At 50.6% G+C, this 24982-nt stretch overlaps 2 protein-coding genes across 26 annotated transcripts in view; one reads left to right on the top strand and one right to left on the bottom strand.

Moving 5' to 3' along the window:
* The window catches only part of VWA2 (von Willebrand factor A domain containing 2), a 48222-nt gene extending 36178 nt beyond the window's left edge, over positions 1 to 12044 (top strand). For 5 of the 7 annotated variants that reach the window (XM_044750401.2, XM_070482704.1, XM_070482711.1 and 2 more), the window contains 5 exons: positions 833 to 888; positions 3550 to 3657; positions 4627 to 5199; positions 7394 to 7945; positions 8621 to 9216. In XM_044750401.2, coding sequence (XP_044606336.2) covers positions 833 to 888; positions 3550 to 3657; positions 4627 to 5199; positions 7394 to 7945; positions 8621 to 9081 — 1750 coding nt within the window. In that variant the 3' untranslated portion in view covers positions 9082 to 9216. Of the gene's footprint in view, positions 1 to 832; positions 889 to 3549; positions 3658 to 4626; positions 5200 to 7393; positions 7946 to 8620; positions 9217 to 9636 lie in introns of those variants that run through there. The other 2 variants (XM_070482700.1, XM_070482719.1) reach the window with 1 other exon arrangement.
* A 195-nt stretch (positions 12045 to 12239) lies between these two features.
* Positions 12240 to 24982, bottom strand: part of AFAP1L2 (actin filament associated protein 1 like 2) — a 97442-nt gene continuing 84699 nt past the window's right edge. For 11 of the 19 annotated variants that reach the window (XM_070482751.1, XM_070482773.1, XM_070482768.1 and 8 more), the window contains 10 exons: positions 24586 to 24690; positions 21907 to 22118; positions 19896 to 20041; positions 18911 to 19022; positions 17990 to 18235; positions 17730 to 17904; positions 17281 to 17436; positions 14584 to 14777; positions 14339 to 14461; positions 12240 to 13453 (listed from right to left, as the gene is read on the bottom strand). In XM_070482751.1, the coding sequence (XP_070338852.1) occupies positions 13427 to 13453; positions 14339 to 14461; positions 14584 to 14777; positions 17281 to 17436; positions 17730 to 17904; positions 17990 to 18235; positions 18911 to 19022; positions 19896 to 20041; positions 21907 to 22118; positions 24586 to 24690 (1496 nt within the window). In that variant the 3' untranslated portion in view covers positions 12240 to 13426. The remainder of the gene's footprint in view (positions 13454 to 14338; positions 14462 to 14583; positions 14778 to 17280; positions 17437 to 17729; positions 17905 to 17989; positions 18236 to 18910; positions 19023 to 19895; positions 20042 to 21906; positions 22119 to 24585; positions 24691 to 24982) is intronic. The other 8 variants (XM_070482808.1, XM_070482793.1, XM_070482731.1 and 5 more) reach the window with 1 other exon arrangement.

Raw genomic sequence — 24982 nt, 5'->3', positions numbered from 1 at the left:
CCAGCTCTGCTGTGTTCTAGTAACCATGTGACTTTGGGCAACCTAATTCAGCCCTCTGAACCCGTATCTCCATCTGGAAAATGGAGATAACCGTCTCTTCCAGTAGCTGTGGATTCAAGGTAATGATGTGGACACCTGGAGCATGGAAGCCACCACAGGAATGGTGGCCCTGGTGTTATCACAGAATGTTAGTGCTCAAAAAGTCCTGAGAGGTCATCAAGTCCGGTGGTTTGCAAATCCTCTTGAGCTGCAGAGCCTCGTATGGACACTTGTTGTGCAGACCAGGAAAAGCACATTTGGGGTGAAGGGGGTGGCTATGGCACTGGGGGAGGCCAGCACCCTAGCCACTCATTCTCCTTCTCTCTCCATTGAGGCTCCAAGGAACACAGTTGAAAACTACAGATAGAGTTACTATACAGAAGAGGGAACTGGAGACCAGAGAAGGAAAGTAACTTGCCTGGGGTCACAAAGCCAGAATCCAGTTGCCTGCCCACCCCCCACACCTCCCAACAGCATTGTGCTGGCCCCAGAAAGTAGCTCTTAATAAGAAAGCTGTTCCCACAGTTCAGAGTATCAAACACATATCTCTAACTTTTGACATAATAGCCAACTTTCATTCTGTTTTTTAAAAAAATTGTCCCTGGGTAGTCTGAAACATTGCCTACTCTGTGCAGGTAAAAGCTGGGGTAGAGTCAAGAAAGAAAACGAGGAAATCTTTCTTGACCCGCTTCTGCATTGGAATCTATGTCAGCTTCTAGCGGTTAAATAACCTTCGCGTTTCTGCCCTCCTGCTACACCTGTGATCTCTACCATTTGTTTCCTTGGATTGTAGCTGGAAGAGAGTGTTCCTAACCCACCCCGCGACCTGCTACAGGACCACCTGCCCAGGTACAGTATGCCTCTTGCATTCTCTGCTCTTTCTGGGCCCTGGGCTGGCTTCTAAAGGGCATTGGCACTCCTGGGGCAGAGGGTGGAGTTGGAGCCAGCTCCGGGGCAGGGGGATGGGCGTTTTGGAGGTGGAGCAGTGTGCTCATGCCATACGCATTAGTCGCTTGATCAGGGGTACTTTTCTCCCTAAGAACAGAGTGAAGGCTTTGGAATGACCTTCCTTTAACCAGTGCCCCTTGCACTGATGAGAGGCAGCGAAGGGCGTGCCCTGAGCACCAGCTTTGCAGACAGAAAGCCTCACATCCAGCTCCCAACTCGGGGCAAGATAGCTAAGCCTCAGTTTCCTCCTCTACGAAATGGGGGTAATGTTGGTCCCAGGTCTGGAATCCCCATTTCCCTGCTCTGTGTGATAGGGGGGCTCATACATGGGATCCTTTTGAAGGTTCAATAGATAATGCCCACGGAAGTGCTTCATCAGCTACAATGTTCTGAGGAAACAGGAGGGCTCAAGAGCGTTAAGCACCATTCAGCCAGGTTCCCCAAGGGGCCCTCACTGCCCCCATCCTGGGGTCTAGTGCATCCCACTGACCCGGAAGCATAGAAATTGCACTCGCAGGTGTCGGCGTCTGTCTTTGTGTGGGTTTGCTCCTGACGAGGTAGGAGCCCGTCTCGCGGGGGCAGAGCCAGTGGCCTTACGTGCAGGCGGGGTGGCACTTCCCACCCGGGGTTGGTGTGATCCCCCTGGCATCCTGTTTTCAAGTTCCAACATCACTGGCTTCTGAAGAAACTGGAAGTGAGATTGTTTCTGCTCAGAAATTAAAGTTCGAGGACTTATGGTTTTGGAACCAGAGTGACCTGGGTTTGAGTCCCAGCTGTGCCCCTTCCAACTATCTGACCTCCAGCACCTGAGGACTTATAGTCATCGAGCTTCAGCTTCCTCATCTGTGAAACGGGCGTTTTTACAGGACCCACTTCACTGGTTTGCATCATTGAAAGGAGATCATGCATCAGAGGTGCTTAGCCTGGGATCTGGCACATACTCGATGGTCAACTAGAGGCCACCACTGGTGTTGTGAATGAGCCCCCAGGTGTTTCAAGGATACTCCAGCTGACACAACAGCAGGCCCAGGTGCCCAGAGTTAGCCTCAGTAATCTCCACCTTCGAAAAGTATACGCTTAATTACAGTGATGTAACCACCAAGTAATATATGAACATTTTTAAGAAAAAAGGATAGAAATCACCAATTCCTATGGTAACCACACTCAGCTGCTTATCAAGCCCTTTGAACACATGATACTTGAACACATGAAGATCCTGTTTGTTCTCTGCAACCCTGGGAGGGAGGTGGTGTATTATCTGCATTTTGCAATAATCCATAAGGAAATTGATAGACGCTCAGATATTGACTGCAGTGTCTCATAGATCAGACACTTCCGAATGGGCCCGATTTTAACATAAGCTCTGGTTTCCTGTGTCAGATATCACCTTTGAAGAGGTGTTACCCATAATTTGCACCTTCCTTCTAAACGCAAATGCTGTCTTCCCTGTTACGGAGTGTTTTCCTTCATGCCTGGCTTTCTGCTAAGTCTTTCCATGGATTTGTTCATGAACTCCTCACCGTAACACTGTGGAACAAGCTCAGTATGATCACCCCTCTTCAGATGAGGATACTGAAGCTTGGAGGGACTAATTGAGGTGCCCAAGGAAGTGGAGGAGGCCCCATTCATTGATGGAGGATCCAAAGGCTTGTTGTCTTGCTGGGCCAGCGGCAGAGGCTGTTAAGAACAAGCACGTGTAGAACTTAAAGAAGAAACAGCACCATCCACATTGCAGCGTTCCCTGAGTTTTAAGACACCCGTACTGTCGCCTTGATGCCACTGAGATGTTCATCCTTATCAAGCTCGGGTCCAATACCCATTAATTGTTATGGCCACCTGGAGCCCCTCAAGGCCTCCTCAGCAGCCGTGGGTTATTAAGGTGGTTGTGTCAGTCAGCTAGGCCTGCCATAACAAGAGACCACAGACTGGGGAGCTCAAACAACAGAAATTTATTTTCTCACTGTTCTGGAGGCTGGAAGTCTAAGATGAAGGTGTCAGTAGGGTTGGTTTCTTCTATGGCCTCTCTCCTTGGCTTGGTCACATGACCTTTGCCCTGTGCACATCCTTGCTATCTCTTCCTCTTACAAGGACACCAGTCATTTGGATTAGGGCCCACCCTAGGACCACCTTTAACCTTAATTTCCTCTTTAAAGGCCCTGTCTCCAAATATAGTCATATTTTAAGGTACTTGGGGTTAGGACTCCTACACATGAATTTGGAGGAGACAGAATTCAGTCCATAACATGTATTCTCAGTGTCAGAGGCAGGAGCCAGGTCCCATTGGCACATCTCCAGGTGAGCCTGTAATTCACAGAGGCCTTAGCGAGCCCATGATCGAGTGTCCTTTACCACCCACACCCAGCCCCTCCTCTGTGTACCTTATTGGCTTTCTTTCCCCTCTTTGCTTACAGGTATGGCGACTAATTTCCTAGTGGACCCCAGGGGAAGCAGTGGGCTGGGCCCTGCTGGGGCAGGGTGGCCTGCTGGACTCACCCTCTGGCCAAACCCTTCACACACCTCTGGGCTGATGTGCTAGGCTGTTAATGGGCATCTCTCCCAAAGGCCCTTGTGACTCACAGCCCTGCCAGAATGGAGGCACATGTGTTCCTGAAGGACTGGACAGGTACCACTGCCTCTGCCCAGCGGCCTTCGGAGGGGAGGCTAACTGTGGTATGTATGCACAGGACTTCTAAGCCTCTGACCATTGGGGAGCTGTGCAGCACAGGCTCCCCCTTCTCACCTCCCACCCTTCTAACTACTAGGCAGAAACTGGCCCTTGAGTCTTAGTGCCACCCACTTTCCAAAGACACCACTGATCTGATGTCTCATGTAGTACAGCCCCTAAGCGCTCTGTGAATGATAACTCAGGTGGTGAGGCTCTGAGTAGGACAGCTGCTCCTGGCTTATTAGCTTTAGAGTGGCTGCTGCTTAATATTTGATCATCATGAGCCCAGCTGCTGGCTAGAGCCAGCCCAACTCTGGGTCCTGGTTCTGGGCAGAGTCTCTTCTCTCCTGTTCCAGAAAGAGGAGCAAGGAGCCTCAACCCTTTTTGGTTTTAAAGGTAGGAAATGAAGTTTATAATAGGCTTTACCCCATAGGATTGTTGGGAGTTTGAAATAAGATTACCTGTGTGAAGGCCTTGGCACCATGGTTGACATATAGTTGGGGTATAGTGCTGGGTCAATTGGAGATCCATCTAGAAAAAAGGGATCTTCACCCCTTACCTCACAAGCTAAACAAAAGTCAACTCCAGATGGATCACAGATCTAAATGCAAAAGGCAAAGCAGTGGGGCTTCTAGAAGAAAATACATAGGAGCACATTTTCATGATCTTGAGGTGGACAAAGATTTCTCAGTAGGACACAAGAAAGACTAACCGTAACAGAAGAAGGTTATAAAATAGGTTACATTTTTCTTTTTACAAAGTGGTGGGGTACAGACCCTTAGCCAGAGCCAGGAGGGAGAGCTCCCTGTCCAGCCCTAACTCTGTGACATGCACTGACTAAGCCCCTGCAGCCTCAGTTTCTCTGCCCCTTCTTCCTCCGGGGAGGCCCCGTGTGGTGGTTGGGTGTTCCAGGTGGGACAGCAATCTGCATGCTCCAGGCGGCCATAGTGTGATGGCTGCTGTGAATCTGGCAGCCCCGAAGCTGAGCCTGGAGTGCAGAATCGATGTCCTCTTCTTGCTGGCCGGCTCGGCGGGCACCACCCTGGAGGGCTTCCTGCGGGCCAAGGCCTTCGTGAAGCGGTTTGTGCAAGTCTCGCTGAGCGTGGACTCCCGGGCCCGCGTGGGGGTAGCCCTGTACAGCGAGGAGCTGGTGGTGGCAGTGCCCGTGGGTGAGTACCACGATGTGCCGCACCTGGTCAGGAGCCTCGATGGCATTCCCTTCAGTGGTGGCGCCACCCTGACGGGCAGTGCCTTGCGGCAGGCGGCAGAGCACGGCTTTGGGAGCGCCACCAGGACAGGCCAGGACCGTCCACGCAGGGTGGTGGTCCTGCTCACTGAGTCACGCTCCCAGGATGAGGTCGCTGGTCCAGCACGTCACGCGAGGGCCCGCGAGCTGTTTCTGCTGGGCGTGGGCAGTGAGGCCGTGCGGACAGAGCTGGAGGAGATCACAGGCAGCCCGAAGCACGTCATGATCTACACCGACCCACAGGACCTGTTCAACCAAATCCCTGAGCTGCAGGGGAAGCTGTGCAGCCGGCCACAGCCAGGTAAGGTCCCGGTGGCTGGGCCGGCTGGTCAGTGGCAGCCCCTTCCTTCTTTTGGTAACCACTCAACCAGAGCTTGTGCTAGGGGCTGGAACCACAGCTCCACTCTTTTACATACTGGCCATGTGCCAAGTAACTTGTCAGATTACTGGTCAATAAAATGGGACTAATAATAGCACCTCCTAAAGAGCTTTTGTGAGGATTAAGTAAAACAAGCAATATAAACACTTAGTACAGAGTAAACACAGAATACGCACTCAGGAAACTGTAGGTATTGCTATTTTTTTATTATTATTTATTCTTGTTAACAAAAAACTCTGAATCTACTAAGCATACTCGAGAACAGCAGCTTTCCAGCTTCTTTTGGCAATCCACAGAAAGAAATGCATTCCCAGTACACGCACACACATGCACACGGACACACAACTGCAACAAACGTTTCACGAAACAATACTTGTCCTTTCTATCTGGGATGCGTTCTGACATTTTTCTATTCTGTCCAGTTTCACGACCCATGAAGTTGATTTTGTGACCCTCCATTGGAGAGCACTGCCGCTGGGAATGGACATTCCCATCTGGTGGGCAGGGCCTGGCGCATGGCCCGAGATGTAGTAGCTGAAACACATCCTTGACGGGGCTCCCCATTTCTCCTCTAGAGGGGTGGGAGGGAGGACGCTGCCTGTGGAATTCAGCTCCTCAGCCCAGATGTCACTCTCACCAGAAGTGAGACTTTCCTTCCTGCAAAGGGGAAGGTCAGCAATCCGCCTGCCCCTCCAATCACGTCTCCCCAGGGCAGCCAGAGTGGGTTTTTTAAAGATAGTTTAGATTTACGGAAAAATTGTAGCAATAGTAGAGTTCCCATATATTCCCGTATAGAGTTCTGTATGGGAGTATACTATACTATACTATATATACTGTATACTAGTATACTATACTCCCATACAGAACTCTATACTCCCATATAGAGTTCCCATATACTACACAGCTTGTAAAGATCTTCAGGTACAATTGTCACAATTAATGAACAAACATGGAAACATTATCATTTACTAGTTTTTTACCCACTGTCCTTTTTCTCTTCCAAGGATCCCATCCAGGACATCATGTTACATTTAGTCATCCTGTCTTCTTAGGCTCCCCTTGGCTAAGTTTCCTCTTGACAGCTTCTCAGCCTTTCCTTACGCTGGAGTGCTAAGATCAGAGCCTCTTACACCATACTTAAACCTTTCCAGCGGCTCCCCAATGCACTTGGAATAACATTCAAACTTTCCCGCTGGCTCTCTTCTGAGAGCTCCCTGTGGTCTGGCCCCTGCAGGCCTCTCGGTAGCCCCTGCGTGAGTGGAGAGGGGAGCAGCCACACACACAGCCTTCTCCATCCTTGAGAAGCACCCCCACCCAGCCAGCTCACACTTACGCCTCCCTCAGTTCTTAGCTAATATGTCACTCCTCAGAGAAACCTTGACCCCTTCTCCCAATCTCGTAATGCTGCCCCTGCTGGTCCCTCTCGTAGTACTCCGCTCTTTTCCTCCACGGCTTCTCACACAGTTTGTAATTCTATGTTGGTTTCATGTCCATCTCCCATAGACTGTCAGCCCATTGTGGGCAGGCAGCGACCCATTTTGTCCACGTGGTATAAGTAGTGCCTTGTATACAGCACAGGGCATGTGGAAGGTGCTCAATAATGGGACGGGTGAGGGTGCAGGTGAAGTTGCTGTCACAAGGTCCCCAGAGCTCAATGGCTTACATATGATAGACGTTTCTTTCTTTCACATCACAGTGCAGAGGTGAGTGGCCTGGGCCAGCAGGGTGGCTGGGCTATCTTGTGCTTCTGCCTCTAAGTCCAGGGTCACTGTTTATCAGCCAGCAGGAAGCGGGGAGAGGGGAAGTTGAGGGCAGGCAGCTTCCTTTTGAGGACTTAGAAACTGCACAGTTATGTCTGATTACATCCCATCAGGTAGAATTTGGACACAGGGCCACACCTAGCTGCCACGGAGGCTAAATGTATGGTGAGCTGGGCATGCATATGTCCTGCTAATATTTCAGGAGAGGCTGGAGGATGGATACAGCAGTGGACTGACAGACTGATTGGTCTGGGCTCAGCCCGACTCAGAGCAGTCCCTGCTCTGCCAGCCGGGTCCAGATGAGGAGCTCCACCTGGCAGAGCCCACCCTGAGGCCCACTCTGCTTGCTCCCACAGGCTGCCAGGCACAGTCACTGGACCTGGTTTTCATGTTGGATGCCTCTGCCTCCGTGGGGCCTGGGAACTTTGCCCAGATACAGAGCTTTGTGAGAAGCTGCACCCTCCAGTTTGATGTGAACCCCGATGTGACGCAGGTTGGCCTGGTGGTGTACGGCAGCCAGGTCCAGACGGCCTTCGGGCTGGACACCCACCCAACCCGTGCCTCAGTGCTGCGGGCCATGAGCCAGGCCCCCTACCTGGGTGGGGCAGGCTCCGCAGGCATGGCCTTGCTGCACATCTATGACAAGGTGATGACTGTCCAGAAGGGCGCCCGGCCTGGTGTCCCCAAGGCTGTAGTGATGCTCACAGGGGGGAGGGGGGCAGAGGACGCGGCCGTCCCCGCCCAGAAGCTGAGGGACAATGGCGTCTCTGTCCTGGTGGTGGGCGTAGGGCCTGTCCTGAGGGAGGCACTGCGGAGGCTTGCAGGTCCCCGGGACTCCCTGATCCACGTGGCATCCTACACAGACCTGAGGTACCACCAGGATGTGCTCATCGAGTGGCTATGTGGAGGTGAGTCGGGGTGACCTTCAGGGCTGCCTCAAAGGGAGGGTACATCACTACAAGCGTTGTGGCTCCTCCCAGCCACCGAGCGCTCTCCACGTGCCAGGCTCTGTGCTAAATCCCACGCTCACATGAAATCCTGCAGCAGGCCCAACCATCTCCATTTGACCTTCAGGATGCAGATAATTCAAGTAACACAGACACCTCTTCCCAAACTTGAGAATTTATGCACTGCATTTAAACAAGACATCATTACAATACCCACTGATCCCCCAAGGGTCTAAGGACCCCAGGTTGACATTGACCTAGGTAGTGAATGACAGAGCTAGGAGCAAACACAGCCAGGCCAGCCTGACTCCAAGGCTTTCTTTGCCAGTGACATCCTGTCTGCCTTTTTTAAAGTATGTGGCTGTAATAATCATAGTAAGCACTGGTACATGCACAGCACGTTGAAGGGAAAGAATCTCCATATGCATGTCAGAGAGCTGGGTGGAAGCTGAGTCTTTGATCTTGCCAAGAAGCATGGGGCACCAACTGTGTGCCAACGTGTTGCTTAAGGGCCCACGGAACATTAAGAAGTGTAAGACACTGTTCTAGTGGCCTCGCATGTGTACTGGGGTCCTTAGGGTAGGGGTCTTTCGGTCTGACCCAGGCCAGGCCTGGTGGGCATGTTCCTTCTTGTAGAAGCCAAGCGGCCAGTCAGCCTCTGCAAACCCAGCCCGTGCATGAACAAGGGCACCTGCGTCCTGCAGAACGGCACCTACCGCTGCGAGTGCCGAGGTGGCTGGGAGGGCCCCCACTGTGAGAACCGTAAGTGGGGCTCTTGCTCTGCATGTGTGAACTTAGGGTGGGATTCTGAGTCCTTCCACACCCTGGGAACTCAGCTGAAGGCAGGTCCTATGGCATTCACTCAATGGAAGGAATCATACAATCGTTTGTTCGTTCATGCATTTAGTGGGGGCCTCCTACATCCCAGGTGTCCTAGGTGTGGAGAATATAGCAGTAAACAAAACAATAAGAATCTCTGCCCTCGTGGGGCTCCTATGCTAGTGGGGGAGACAGTAAATATAAGCACAACCTGTATTATAGTAGGTGGTGCTAAGCACATTCAGAAAAATAATGGCGACTGGGAAGAAGGCCTCTGAGGGCGGCCTCAGTTCGGAGCACAGTGGATCCAAAGTAACAGGAACGAAGATGGAGGATGCAGGCACAAATGCAGATGGGTGGGTAGATGTGATGGTGGAAGCTGGTGGGAGTTCTTTTTTTAGTGTTTCTATTTGCTCAATGAAATGGGAGGAACCACTATCAGCTGAGTGAGGATGGGGAGGAGGTTCTGGGGGTTTGAGGAGAGAAGAGCAGTAACTGACTAGCAGAGAAGGGGAATAGACTAAGGACATAGAGAATGACTGTTGGGCAGCATTATGGGCCCACCTGTGGCTCCTGTTCCTGCATTTAAAGTCAGAACAGCCAGCAGCCAGGAGATGATTCCCGCTGGAGTCTTGGATTTTCAGCTACCGGCAGAGGTCGGCTCCCTAAGGCCGGGTAGTGGATCTGAAGGGCACTCAGATGGGGCCTCTGATCCAACGTCTTCTGCTTGGGTTGTGGAGTGAGAGCAAGACGTGCAGGGGCCCACGGCTGCTGGTTGGTTGAGAAGAGGACTCAGATGCTCCTTGTGTCCTCAGAGTTCACTTCTTTCCCAGGGGCCTTGAGAGGAGATGCCCCCAAGGCACAGGGCTCCCGCCGAGAGCCTGCAGGAAGCCAGCAGCCATAGCCTTTCCAGCAACTACAGAGAAGGCCTGGACAGCCTGGGCGCTGAAAGGGCGCCTGCCCTCAGCAGAGCGTCCTGTCTGCCTTGTGGGGTCCTTTGAGTGTCTGCTTCCAGCTCTGTCCAGAACCCTCCTGCCCACTTTCCTCACTCGGGGAGAAGAGGTGGCCAACTGCAAACTGTGCTGCTTAAGGACACGGCAGGAGCTGGTTTCATCCCCTAATGCTGGTGTTGAAAACTCTTGACATAATAGTTACCTTCTGTACCTAGTTGTGCCCTGTTGAGCTTATGTCATCTGCCACCTTTCCTCTGAGGAGGAACAAAGGAACCTGGAGACTGGATGGCCTGTTTGAGGCTCAGTTTGCCCACAACAAATGCTAAATAGAATGTCGTTGGGATAGTAATGCTTAACTGAAAGATTTGACTGGAGTGTCATTCGGACCACTGCAGTGATGGCATTTCAAGATGGAGAAAGGTGGACCTTTTCATACGTCTTTCCCCAAAGATGTCCTGGATGCATTGATTCTTTTGTTTGAAAAGGGGCTCGAGTGGCATTTGTGGCTTGTTCTGGTGACTGGATCTGTGCGTGGGAGAGAGTTGGAAAGGCCCCAGACTGGAATGTGACTGATTCACTGGCTTGTTTGATGGTAGAGGAGGGGCTGAGTGTGCAAACAGCCTTGGTCTCCACGGGCCGTGTGAAGTTCGCCTGGGTACTGGGCAGTGTTCGCTTCGACGGGCTTCCTTTAGAGTTACTTAGGAGGGTTCACTGTGCGGCGTTTACTGAGGTCTTGTCTTACTCTCCTTTTATGGGGCAGTAGAATTCTTAAACTCAACAAATAGAGACTAAAGAAACTCAGAGGGGTTTGGCTTTTGTAAGCATCGATCTTCTAGCTCTCTGGGTTTTGGTCTTGTTTTACTCTTTATGTCTAGTTTTTAAAGGAATATTTCAAGAAACGATGTTGGTTATTTATTTAACAGGAGTATTTGTACCTATATGGCAAAGAGGCTTAGCTGGAACATTTTCTGGCAAACACAGTTCTTACTCAGCCCTGCAGTAATTAGGAACCAGTTCTCCCCCTTGGTGGTGGGTTTTCGAGTTGGGTTTTCAGTAACAACCTTTGTAGAGCTCCTAAGTCCAGACAAACTTAAAGTCATGTTTTATATGTAAACGTTCAAGGCTACCTTGATTTAAACACCACTTAGCTGTAAGAACTTCAGGATTTCAGGTGCTAGAAAAGCACTCAAAGAGCTGATCGCCGTGGTATTGTGAGACATTAAAAATAGAGTGCGCTGTACCAAGCACTGTGTTGCGACAGTCATTCGTGCTCAGTGGATATTTTAATTCCTCTTATTACCTTGGCCTCAGCGGAAGGCGACATCAGAGCTGGGTCACAGGCCCACCTGGCAGGTGCAATAGGTGATGTTGGAGAATTTACATGAATCCCCTTGTCTTTAAATCAACAGCAGTTTAATCATTCCACACTGTCTGGCTCGGTGTTCCATTTGGATTACTTGCACTTAACCCCACAAAACCATGGGCCCTGGGCTTACATGGTAAAGGCTTTACTATTTCTCTTTTTAGGTCCCAGCCCTTTACATAAATATGTTTTCCTTGTAAAAATTGAAATACTGCAGATATGTCATCAATCTTTTGTTTTCTCTAAATCATCCTGATTCCGGTACACTTATTCTATTCCTGGGCTACTAAGCATGTTTGTTAGGAGTGTTGAGATTTGCGGTATGCTTTCCACTTCCTTTGAGATGATTTTTTTGTTCACGTTTAATCTGTTCATATGATGAACTACCAATTAATATATTTTTTGATTGTTGAACCACCTTTGATTTCCTGAATAAGCACTATCTGGTCATGATACATGATTCTTCAAACACTGCTGAATTTCATTTGCCAATATTTTAAGACTTTTTCAGTTTTCTTTTGCAGTATGTGTTGGATTTTTGGTATCACAACTATGCTGACGTTATAAAATGGAAAATACATATTCCTCAGGTTTTCAAATTGCTACATTCATAGCATTTTCTGTAATTTAAAAAACTGAGTTCTGCTATTTCATGTTGCCTTAGGTTGTCTTTTTATTGTATCAGTCTTTTTAATGAGCCAGATTTTGGTTTTGTCATTTTTAAAATAAGCACATTTATGCTAGAACTTTCTTAATTACTGCTTAGGCAACCTTCCAAGTATTGGTATGTTTCTTGTCCCCAAGAATGATCTGGGAGTGTGTTTAACTTCCAGGAGCATTGCTGTGCACTCACTCACATAAGATGGGTTTTTGCAGATGTCTCCTGTGTATTTGGTACATTGTTAATTATACTGTTAAAATCCTCTTTCAGCCTTATCTATGCTACTTGACTTAAGGAGGCTTAAGGTCTCCTGCTAAGATCCCTCCTTAATGTTCACCAGTTTTTACTCCACATATTTTGAAGTTCAGTGTGTAAAAAAGCAGATGTTTCTCCCTTGAGACAGAAATCCACCAGGCCCCACTCCAACTCATGTCATGAAACACAAGAAAAGCCCCAAAACACAATTAATATTTTATTAAAAAAAAAAATTCTAACCACTTGGTAAAGGGAGACCAAGTGTTTATGACAAAGAAAGAAATGCCCTGGGATTAGAAAGACCATAAGAATCAAAAGACCTTTAGTTCTCAGGAACCAGTGTTGGAGAACTCTGATTCAGAACCCCCAGCAACGAGGCAGAGATGAGAGATGAAATGTTTCAACCTGTGTTAAAAAACAGTGCCACCCGGAGAGAAGACAGGCAGCACAAAGACAGCACTACCAATTTTAGGAAACAAAAGTCACCACTTTTGGACATTAAGCACAACTTAAAAAACAGGGACTAAGACATTATATTGAATAACTCTTCCCTTAAACATCATGGCCACAGGACTGAATCTGTAAACACAGGATAATCTTTTTTCCTATGGTAATATAAAAAGTCAGTTAAATCTCAAAAGACATTTTTCACTGTTCTAAATTACAGGATTTTAAACATTTTTTTTTTTTATATATAATACAGCATCACTTAAAAATTTATTTAAGAGCAATTGATTCAGGACTGCTTTAGGCTGAAAGAAAGTCTTTAACTTAGTGGAGACAGTGCCTCAGCTTGGTCCCAAATATTTTCCCCTGTTACCATTTCTTAAAAAGCATATCATAGATGGTATTAATGCTGTTTAAAATCACGGAAGATGGAGTTGGGCCTGCTACTATTGGAGAGAAGAAACTTGAAGACAAGGATGGTTTAACCTCCAACACTGCTAAGAGATGACAGTCAGGAGTTTGGGTCTTCTCAGTCACCAAAGCCACATGACCAGTGGGCCAGGGCCCTGCTACCTTGATTTCTCTTCCACCAGTCTCAACAGCAGAAGCTTTTCACTACTTAAAAAGCTTGATAAAGCAATTGATGAAAACCTTCAAAGAGGAAACACAGAATACCCCTAAATACAGCAATGTCTTGTTTGCATCCAATAGACTTAGGTCTCCAAAGAAGCCTTCTTTTTTTGTTGTATTATGTCCTTTGGCTCTGAAAAGCGACAGAGCCTCTTCTTAGCCAAAGCTCTCCATTCATAGTACCCGAATCATTACTTTTTCTTCTAAACAGACTCACCCTTTCACAGAGTTGCTGCTTTAATGAAGACTTGAACAAAGTCAGATTGTCTCCAAGGTCCGTATTGACAGGAGAGTCTTTAGATGAAGCTTGTTTCCTAACTTGCTCCTTTCTTCTCCCATTCCTAGGGTACCATCCAAATACCAGCAGCCCCCCCACAAAAAATAAGAATGTTAGTTATCTTCTATAGCAACCTCCATATACATAGAAGCAGTTAGGAATAGAGATGACAATTAAGTTTCAAGCCCAGTGTGTTCATCACTGCTTGGAACATCTGTTAAGAGATTTTGAGGCCATGGCACAGCAGAGAGTGGGGCGAGTGATGTGTCTGCCATGGCAGTGAGTGAACGGTGGCTTACGTGCTTGCATGGATTTAATAGTCACTGGTGCAGGTGCCTCAAAATATCTCCAGCAGGTAAGCAGGATAGAAATAAGGAGCAGAGTTTGCGAAAAACAAAGGCAGCTCTAGGCATGTTCTTTATTGTACAAATGCATAAGGGATTAGTAACACTTTTCGTCTAGCCTCCAGGGGAAAAACCCAGTAATGGCATCCGGACCTTGTTTATGCCTTACTGAGCCTTTTGCCACTAGTTGGCTGGGCGGCTTTAGGCAAATCATGTCACCTGTCTGAGTCTGTTTCTTTAATTTTCATGGGAGAAGTCCTTCAGAACCACTGACTTTTTGTTTGGAAAACTATCCAGTCACAATCTGTCTGAACTGCAGCTGTCTCCCTGGAATCTACTGATAGTCGAGTGGTGGGTAGCTCGAGGATTCAAGTGTCCTCAGGCTGATTGGTAAGAACACTTGAACCGGGAGCCTTTCTGGTTGGTCAGTGCCAAAGACTGAGTGAAAGCACTGCAAAGCCCCAGCCCCTGTGTCTTCCTGCGGAAGAGGGGAGCCCTCACTCAGAGCTGGTGCCCAAAGCAGCACAGCGCCACCCAGGTGACAAGAGGGGCCCCACCCTAGCGACAGTTCTCCTGTCCACCGGTGCCCCTGAATGACCACTCACCTTGGCTTTCTGGAGGACTGTGCCTTTGCCTGTGACCATGACCGAAAGGGGCCTGTTCTTGAGCGCTGTTGCAGAGTTGACTGGGGTGCAGTCTGGGGTGGGGGTGGGGGTGGCAGCTTTGGGCTGTGGTGACAGGAGAGAACGAGGGCTGAGCCAAGAGGAGGGAGACATGACCCATTTCCCCCAACCCCGGTCCCAGGAGGCCCTGCCAGCAGTTCAGAGGAGCCGCAGCCCCTGGCACTCACTCGGGGGCTCACGCTCTCCAGGTGGGTGGTGTCCACAGTGGTGCCCAGCGTCACGGGCCCGGCCTCGGCCTTCTTCAGGTTGTCCTTCACCTCCACGATGTTGAGCTCGAGGTCCACACGCCTGCTCTCCTCGATCCTGCACTCCTCTTCCATTTCCTTCAGCTTCTGCTCCAGGCTGGCCAGGACTCCCTTGTCTGGAGAGAGAGTTAAGCCAGCTGCAGGGAACCGAGTTTCAGCCACAGACCAGAAAACCCTGCTGGGTAGAAGCAGGATTTACACCCAGCCCTGCAGGAACAGCAGGTGGACGTGGACCACAACTCTGGCTCCAACTCTCAGAGCTCGGATGGGCCTGTGTGCAGGGGGCAGCCTCGAAGCCCAAGGCCTGTGTTGGCATTCTGCACAGGCTGGGGAAGGCTCTGGAGGAAGACGGCTCTGCCTTCACAGAAGGCATAAGTCCCTTCTGGTAGGTTTTTACAGGCGCTCTGAGCTGCTATTGTTACAGTGACACAAAAGGGTGAGAGAAGCTTTACTAATGACCCTTAGAGGATGGCTGGGCTGTTTCAGCCAGCCCCACACAGCTCCCTCAGTCCTTCTGGCACTCAGTGGTCCTCAGCCCCGGCACCTTCTCAGCCCTGTTTTATGCTGCTTCTCCCTGGGATTCTCAGGGTGGTACGGCAGCACCAAGAAATGACAACCACGGGAGTCCATGCTAGTTCATCTTGGAGCTCATTACTAGAGCTAAGGATGATACCACACGTGTTCACTAGAGAGTCCCGAGCACCAGTCAACAGCCACTAAAATAACTTATGTGCTGTTTCCAAGTTTTATGGTAAATAATCATCTGTCAACCCTTGCCGGAGGACAAGCAGTCACAGGCGCCACCGTTTCAGAAAAATTCATGGAGAAAAAGAAAGCTGAGAAAATATGCTAATAATGTTTTTGGGATTGAAGTAAAAAAAAAAAGTTCATCTTTATTAGTTAATATCAAAACTTTGAGAATTACTTTCTTATGATCTGTGACTTTTTAGCCTAGCGTGTGCAGAGCTCATTTGCCAGAATAAACTATACAGTCATGCGCTGCGTACTGACATTTGAGTCAACAACGGACTGCACAGACAACAGCGGTCCCATAAGATTAGCACCATGTAGCCCAGGTGTGTAGTGGGCTGTACCACCTAGACTTATGTCAATACACTCTGTGATATCCACACAAGGACGAAATTGTGTTAACAATGCATTTCTCAGACGCATCCCCCATCCTTAAGTGATGCATGACCATAGTAAAAATTCTCTCTTCTCGTACCTAGAATGTCCACACAGGAGGGAAAGGACTAGGATCCCTGGCTCTTCCTCACAGCCCCAGCTGGTGCACTCGGGGTTTTCAAGGACTGTCCTAGACGAGCCTCTGGTCACGCTCATCAAAACACATCCTCACTCTCTAGTCTGACTGGGTGGAAAGGAAACCAGGCCACTGTCTCTGCGCACTAGCAGCCAGGAGCGCGGAACCCTCAGGACCAGTGGACACACATTTATAAAGACAGAAAGCAGATTGTGGTTGCCTAGGGATAGGCGGGTGGAGGGGAAATGGGAGTGACTGCTAATGAGTGTGGGTGATGGAAATGTGCTAACATTGATTGTGGTGATGGTTGCACAACTCTGTGAACAGACTAAAAACCAAAGAGGGGTACACGGTAAATGGGTCAAGGGTATCGTCTGAATTCTCTCTCAAAAAAGCTGTTAAATTTTTTTTAAAAAGTGGGTGACTTTGTGCCCCCATGACCTTCCTCCACCAGTCGTGTTATAAGCTTCCCAGGAATCGGCTAGGTTTGTCCCCAAACCTGCTTATGCCACTCATTCTTGTTAGTGCAACTCTGCAATTTAAATACTAAATGAGCACAGAGTTACGCTATGAAAATGAAGTCAAATGCCTCAGAAAGGTCCTCTGTGAGGCAAGGTGCTAGGAAATGGCTGATGGATGCTGTGAGGATGATTGGGAAAATAATCTAGAAGGACTCAGCTCTACTTGCAAGTGTAAGTTTTTGTTCACTTTAAAGAAATGACTGGAAATTAAGGATGCTGCATTATAGGTGTGGTTAATGCAACAAAGATGACATGGGGCTCCCATTAGCTGGCCCAGGTTTCAGGAAAAGGCATTGGCACTACATCAAAAGATGGGCCAAGAGGGAGCTGGACCAGTGGTGTAGTGGTTAAGTTCGTGTGCTCCCCTTCAGTGGCCTGGGGTTTGCAGGTTCAGATCCTGGGCGTGGACCTAGCACCACTGGTCAAGCCACACTGTGGTGGCATCCCACATAAAATAGAGGAAGAGCTCAGCAACAATCTTCCTCAAGCAAAAAGAGGAAGATTGGCAACAGGTGTTAGCTCAGGGCCAATCTTCCACACAAACAACAACAACAAAAGATCAGCCAAGAAATATACAAGTGAAAATAAAGCATTTAAGGTCAAAACACAATTTTTAGACATTACTTCCTTTAACTAGCTTTTTCAAGTGCCTCCTAGAAGAGGACTGCAATCTTTCAGACAGGATGGAGGGGACTGAGGCCTTTGCAGGGGAGCATCCATGTGTGCCAAAGATTGACAGGGGCTCCAGGACAGGTGCACAGGTCCTGGAAAGCCCAGGCACACGTCCTCTGAGCCAAAGGCCCCCGTCTGGCCCTCTCCACCTGGGAGGCCTCTTACCTGTACATTTTGACAGGGTCTCTTTCAGCTCCCGTTTCTCTTTCCGGAGCTGAGCCAGGTGCCCCCGGATTTCTTCCTTCTTCCTCTCAAGCCTCTCCTTCTCCTCGGTGTACCGCTTCACCTCAGCTTCTGTCCTGTTCTTGCCAAGTTTGATCTCTACAGACCCAGAGAGAGGGACCACCCCGGTCAGCCAGGCTGGAACATGAGGGCTGTCCCAACCCACTGCACAGGCTCAGAGGGAACCTGGAGCTTTGGCAGATCAGAGCTGGACAACAGGCCAGCCTAGCAGGGACGGAAAATGAAACTGAGCCCACACCTTCTTTGCTGTGTGACCTTGGGCAAGTCCCTTCACCTCTCTGAACCTCTGTTTGCTCATCTGAAAGGGAAGGAATCGGGCTAACTTCTTCAAGCCATTTCCAAAACACAAAACTCTTATCTAGCACAGGCACCTGCAGTGGTCACCCTCAACCTGTCCTTCACAGGTGGGCTGGCTCCAGCTGGGGTGAGGGCCACAGCGTCGGGGCAGCTGGATGGGAAGGAGATTTTCTGCTGTTCAGTCTGGATTTTGACTGTCGTGGTTCTCAGGGAAGGCTCCTCAGGCTCCAGATTCTCCTGCTGCATCTGCTTTGGGAGGAAGCAGATAGGACTCCGGCAGCTGAGGGGCCAGGAAGGCAGGGCCACCGCTCACCTGCTGGGGGATGGCCTGTACCTGCAACTCAGGGGTTTCTGGAGACATCTCAAGGGCCTCATCTGGGGTGGGGCTCGGGCCTGGGTCTGCAGGGAGGGCCTCGGCCAGAGGGTCCAGGTGGGGCAGTGGTGGGGAGGGGGCCTTGGCCTGTGCACTGCCGGAGCTGTGCAGGAAGGACTTGACGGGCGTCAGGTCCAGGTACACTCGGTCGGGCCCGCTCTCGTCCAGAGCATCTGTGGCAGGGGTGGCTTCCTCGGTGGGTTCCACCTGCAGAGCAAAGAGTCGGGTGGCTTTCACCATTGCCTCCATCCGTCGGCTGTGAGCCCTGTCTCAGAGCTCCTGTCCCCGCCCTGTACTGGAGAAAGCAGGGGCCTCCCTCTGGGAAGCCTCCTGTTGAGCTGGAGTTAGAAGGCCTGGGTTCAAGTCCTGGATTTGCCACTCAAGAGGTGGGAGATCCAGGACACAGTACCTCACTTTCCTAACCTTACTTCCTCATCCATAAAGAGAAAAGCATCGTAGTACCTCCCTGTAAGGCAGTCAGGATTGAAGGAGAGAATCCACTGAAGCGCCTAGCACAGCGGAGTTCAACGCTCGGTAAATGAACCTGCTGTCAGGATGACTATTCCACCTCAGCTACCACTTTGGGCCTCCAAGGCTAATGGTGTCACCGCTCCCAATCTAACACCACACCTCCCACCCCCAGCACTGACCAGGGCCGTTAACCAGCTGTTTTATCCAAACAAGTCCCCAAGCCAGATGGGCTGCACAGCCCAGTGTACACAAGAGGACCCTGTTGCCCCTAGCTTTCTGCACTGATGGCCCCGCAGGTGACTCGGAGTCCACGCCTCTTAGGGATAATCTACAGTGTCTGGTGTTGAGACAGTGAGGTTTGCCAGGAGGAGGACCAGACAGCCTGGGCCACTGCCTGGCGGGTGTCCTTACCGTGGCCGACAGCTCCGACATCTCCACGTCATCATACAGCATCTCCTGGCGATCCTGGCTGGGCAGGCCATCGATGTAAGTGTTTGGCTCTGAGAACTTTCTCTGCATCAGTCTGGAAGACACAGCGAGAGGACGACTCAGGACAGGGTTGGTAAAAGCCACCAGTCTCAAAGGATTCGTAACAAAGAGATGCCGTGAAAGCCACAGGCTGTGCCGGAGACCTGGGGCCTGGCACCCACCTTTTTAAAAACTAATTCATTTATTTAGCAGCATCTTCTCCCTCTCTTCCAAGGGCCTTCATACTAGAACTCCTGGTTCCAAATTTCTCTTCCAGAAAAACAAACTTCCCCAGTCCTGTACCCCTCTTTTTAGGATCCTTTTGCCTCTTCTCCATTCTCCTTCCTTCTAGGACCTCCTTCCAACAACAAAATCCCTTCTCATTTTATCTTCACAATACAGTTGGGGCAGCATAGACTAGATACTTTCCTCATTCAGTACGTAAGAAAAGGGCTTCCCTTTCAGTGGCTGGCCAGCTCCCACCAGTGCTGCCTCTATCAGCCAACCCAGGACCACTTCCTCCTGAGCCCCAGTTTGTTCATCTGGAAAGCAGAAACACCACCCACCCTGCCTGTTCCAGGATGTGTTGGGGACCCAATGCAGGATCCAAGGGAAAGTGCAGAGTCAATAGCAAGGCAAGCGGAAGGCCAGGAAAGGCACTGACTCTCCCACAGGAGCTGGAGAGCGTCTAACCAGAGCCCAGGATGCTGTGGCTGCCCCTGCGCCTGAGGCCTGGCTCAGCTCCTAGCTGGCCTCCCTGAGGGCTGCTCCTCAGCCCTAGTCTTCCTGCTGCTGGATAGAACAGGTCTGACCCTGAGTTCTCAGCTGCCACCTGCTCCACTGACCACCAGAGGCCAGTCTGGGCCTGAGGTCCAGAAGCATGGCTGGGAACAGGAGGGTACAAAGCAGAAGGCCCCTTAATACTCACAGCAGAGAGTTTTTGGCCGCGCTCACAATACAGGAAACCCTGTCGGCATCCACGTAGTCATAGGTGAATTCTTCTGGGTCTGTCTTGGAGCCCGACTCAGAGAGCAGGAGGCCTAGCCAGTGGCCCATTTCCTCGGAAGACTTGGCCTGGCAGGAGGCAAAGGGGGTCATGAGCAGGCTGGAGTGGGCCATAACAGCATCCCTGCCCTGATGCCCAGCCTGGACAAGGCCTCTGGGAGAGCCTGGGGCCCCTCCCTCATTTTTACCAGCATATCCCATCCCCTAGGAACCCCAAATAGCATTTCCTGCCATGAGTGGTACCTTGATACCACTTCAGTGATGCTGTGGACATTTGTCCCAAGCGCCACATGTGATTTATATACATGTATTTCTAGAAGGCTAATGGACCAGGAGAGAACTGTTACGTTGTATGTATTGTAGGTTGACACCTCTATTTTTTGAACTGTCGCATGTCAGTTTATCACCCTAATCCATACACATAAGACTGCCTGGATCCCCTGCTAAGAAATAACAAAATTCAAATTTATTTTTGTTTACGTTTCAGTAAAGTCAAGATGTCTTAAATACCTTACACCAGGGCAACCAGCTCTGATAAATCATGAACTAAACCCCAGTGACACTCATGCCTGGTTTTTTTCCAGGAGACAACGCACGCTAAGCAAATATGTACATTGGGTATTTCTATTAAAACGCCAATGTTGTTTCTTGCCTTTATAACGAGAAGAGACTGGGAATTCTATAAGCACTTACAAGTTTATTTTCATGATGAAAAACAGCTACCACTGTGGCATAACACGACCCAGCTCTACTATCTGATCGCCACGTTCTCACATTCAGAGAGGCAGCTCTCGGCTGAGTTTGATGTTTAGCTGGTTTCCTTTTCCATTCATTTACAAGTGGATTTCTCAATAGAGCCCTACACGAGCATCCTCTAGCTCCAGCTACCACCGTCTCTGCCCTGGGCAACTGTCCTAATAGGTCCCATTTTGTTTCTTCTTGTCCCCCTTCCATCCATCTTCCACCCAGCAGCTGAAAGAAGCATCTGAAAACCGAAATCTGAGCATGCTACCCTCCCTTGAAACCTTCCGAGTCCCCCACCATTCTTAGGAGCAACCCCCTTGCCTCCCAGCCTCATCACACCGCTGTCCCCCTCCCACCTCCACCCACCCAGCGCACCGGCTTTAGCACATATTGCAGCCCCTGCACCGCTGCTTTCCAGCAACTGTTCCTAAGTAATTAATTGCGTAATTAATTGAACATCTCTCTATCATGCTAGAATATAAGTTCCATGAGGACAAGGAACATCTCTTGGTCACTATATTATTGCACCGAGTACATATTTGTCGATGGGACAGGTGCTTGGATGAAAGAAGACAAGCTTTCCCCGGGGGAGCAAGTGGGATGTGGATCTTTTAGCCACCAGAGGGCAGTATTGGAGCAAAATTCAGATGAAGACCCCTGGATAAAGGCCGGAGGGAGCAAAAGGAGTGAACCAGGGTGTGTGTGCTTGGGCCTGCCCAATTCAATGCAAGGCATTATGTCACCTCTTATTTCTGTAAATGTAACATCACATCAAACAGAGGGCGGGGAGTGGGAGAAATGTAATTGTATCACAAACCTAACTCTTCCCCCCAGATAAGCCCTAAACGTCGTCATTTTTACCTACTGGGCCCCGTCTGGTCATATGCAGACTAAATCAGACCCGCTGTGAATCCCCAGAAGGTTTTTCCAGCGGCATAGGGAGTTATAAATACTCTGCTGCCCTAAGTGCAGGAAGTAGCTCATTGTCCCGTTCCTATAACACCACCACCCTGAGGTCAGAAAGGGAATGGAAATTTTTTAAGAATGCAAACAATCTCAGGCAAAAGAAACAAAAATAACACACAACTGCAGTGACTCCCTTTGTGGGACTGCAGTCTTCGTGACCCGCCGTGAACAGCTGCGACCTCCACGCCCTGGCCGGGCCTGCCGCCCCCCACGGCCCGCAGTACCTCAAGTTTGGCCAGCTCCTCGCCGTTGTGGAGGATGCGGAAGGAGTAGAGGTGGTCTGGGCTCGGGTCTGGGACCACCTCGCAGCCCACCAGGCTGAGAGGCTGCTGGGCCACCTTGCTCCTATTCCGGTCCTGATAGAAGTGCAGGTGACTGTCCCGGACGGAGCACCAGCGTGACTTCCACTGGCTGTTGACCAGCACGTTCAGGTAACCTGCAGGAGGAGACAAGGCTGCAGGTGACCCAGGGTGTCCCTGGCCGCCACCGCCTCTGGGTCTCCCGGAGTCACCCCAGAATCTGTTCCCAGACCTGTCACACCTTGCCCAAGACACTTCCTTCCCTCCTGGAGGCTCTGAATCTCAGTGTGCTTTCCTCCTTCCCTCACGTCAGCAGCAGGACCCTTTGGAGGCGGCAGCACAGCTGTACTGGTTTTTGGAAAAGGTCTGTCCAGAAGGATGTGGGTGACTTGGACTAGACCAGGCCCATTTGTATGTGTGCACAACAGAGGCTCCCCCACCCTCGGCCTCGTCTCCACAGCTCATGGTGCCCAGCAGTCCTCCTCCCACCTCTGGTCACTTAGGCCTCATGCAGGAAGGTCCCCCAGCCGGGGGCTCCTCACTGCAGGTGTAGCCCTCTTGACTCTCCAGCCCTAGTTTCCTCAGACCCCTGATAGCCTTGCCTTCCATGAGTCCCTCAGTCTCAGCCTGCAGAGTCGTCCTTCACTTGGCCAGCTCCCCCCCATCCTCCCACACGCACTGGCCTTGGCCCTCCCTGGGTCTTGCACTCCCTGCTCTGCCTTCCTTTGGAACACTTGGATCCTGGAACCATGAAACTCTGCTTCCATGTCGGCCTCCCCAGCTGGACACGGAGCTTCTCAAGGGCAGGAACCTGCCACGCTCATCTCCAGCACCTGGGGTCTGTGCCCTGTGGCCTCTCCACCAGGGAGCCCCTCTTCCTCTGTCGGCACAGAGGCTGCCAGCACTGGGGTGCACCCATCACGCAAGCCTTTACTGTTCTCGGATGGCTGCATGTGCTGGGTTCACCTTCCCAAGGAGAAGACAGCCGATCACATGAACATTTACGGAGCTGACGCCACATGCCAAGCTTAGCCTTGTCCCTGGGGCTACAAAGATGGGTAAATTTCCATCTTCAGGACCCTCTGCACACCTCACATGTGGTGGGTTGATACCCCTCTGTACTGCTCACCTCCCCAGAGGCACTGGCTCCCAAAGAGGATGCCTTCTCTGTCCTAAGGGCTTGGCAGCTGCTCTGAACCTTAGCTGGGATGAATTAGGTCCATATAGCAGGGTCAAAGTGCACAGCCACCTTCCCACCCAGCCCAGTGCTGGACACATAGTGCGGATCGTGAATTTCTCAGAGCCACGTGAACATCACATCATGGCAGCAAAGTGGAAGAATTCGAGCCCAGGACCTAGGAAGTCTGGCTCATCTGGGCGGGCACCCCACTCGCCCATCACTGTTCTCTGGACCAAAGAGAACTCTGGGTCAGGAGAGGTAGGGAGCTCAGATGCTGAGTCCTGGGAAGAAGCGCAACTGTGTTCTTTCTCGCCCTTCCCCAGCCACAGGGGAGAGGAGCATGCTTTGCTGCTGAGGAGACTGACAGCAATAGCCCAGTCACATCTCCCAAACAGTGACTCACTGGGACCAGGCTCCCATGCCCAAGTCCGTGCCCTCTGAGGCTGCAGGGGCTGGCATAGCTGGGCCATCACCCGGCACTCTGGCCGGAGAAGCAGGAGGCTCTGAGGGTAAGGCCCCGTCTGCTGCCTTCCCATTCACCGTGGCCACCCTGCCAGCCTCTAAATGCAGAACTGAACTGGGACTCAGGAAAGGAGCCCAGGGCTGGGACACGGGTTCCTTGAGGAAGAGGAAAGGGGCCAAAGGTGGACAGTAATGGCCTTCAGGCCCCAGGGAGAGTACAGCAATGGGCCCCAGGTCGGGAGCCAGCACACTGGCTCACCCCAGGATATTTTCTGGGAAAGGCCTTTCTCTCCTGGCCTCAGCTTCCTCAAGGCTGAGTAAGGGCAGTGAGATGACCTCCGAGAGCCTACCAGCACCCACACCCCCTCCACACCGGCAACACTGGGCTACTCATTGTCCCATTAAAGGGTCTCACCAGACCCCATCTCAGACTCTTTACACCTGCCCACAGACACCATCCCAGTCTATTCAGCTCCTACCCATCCTTCAAGGCTCAGGTCCAGGAGGCCATCTCTGACAACAGAGAGGTCCCTTCTGTCCCTAAGGCCTTATAGCTTCTAAGATGGCACAGAGTGTGGTTACGGTTATAGAGCTGTCATCTCTCTTAGGCTGCAGGCTCTCAGGACTGTGTCCTCCATCTGTTTGGTCCCCTTTCCCTGACACTGCACCTGCTCTACAAAGATTAATCAAATGAACATATTTTTAAAGACCATCAGGAGGACAGCAATCAGTTACCCCTCACGTCCACAAAGGATCCAGCATCGCGGTAGGAGAGAGTCTGTTTAGGCATAAAGAACCACCTGCAGCGAGGATAAACAGAAACTGTGGGCGGGGGGACACCATCCCCAGAGATGTTCAAAGCAAGACCTAAAATCCCGCCTTCGCTGTCTGAGCGGCCTTCCTGGAGACGGCTCCACCCCAGGGAGCAAGCCCTCTGGTCCTGGAGGCCCTATGGTTCTTACTCGACGTCTCGAGGGACCTCTCCGGAGGCTCCAGTGAGGTAGACTTCTTCCTGCCCAGGTTCATTAGGTTGCTCAGTTTGAGGCCAGCAGAACATTTCTTCTTGACTATCAAGATGAGAAAACAAGCAATCAGCGTTGCACACAGCCTACCAATATGCCCTTATGAAAGATGCAAAAGTAATCTAGAGATGATTTCAAGTATACGGGTGGATGTGCATAGGTTACATGCAAATACTAGGCCACTAGGGGACTTGAGCATGCACGCATTTTGGTATCCACAGGGAACCCTGGAACAGGTACCAAGGGACAACTGTAGTTTATAAACCGGAGGCATGTTAGAATCAGTTGTTAAAACCCATTTAGCCCTGAGCCAGACAGTCAAGTCTCATAGCCTGGA

The sequence above is a fragment of the Equus asinus genome, chromosome 2, assembly GCF_041296235.1.
Source record: "Equus asinus isolate D_3611 breed Donkey chromosome 2, EquAss-T2T_v2, whole genome shotgun sequence".
Classification (NCBI taxonomy): domain Eukaryota; kingdom Metazoa; phylum Chordata; class Mammalia; order Perissodactyla; family Equidae; genus Equus; species Equus asinus.
Note: the sequence above shows the minus strand (reverse complement) of the source record. Positions and strands in the feature narration are given on the sequence as shown.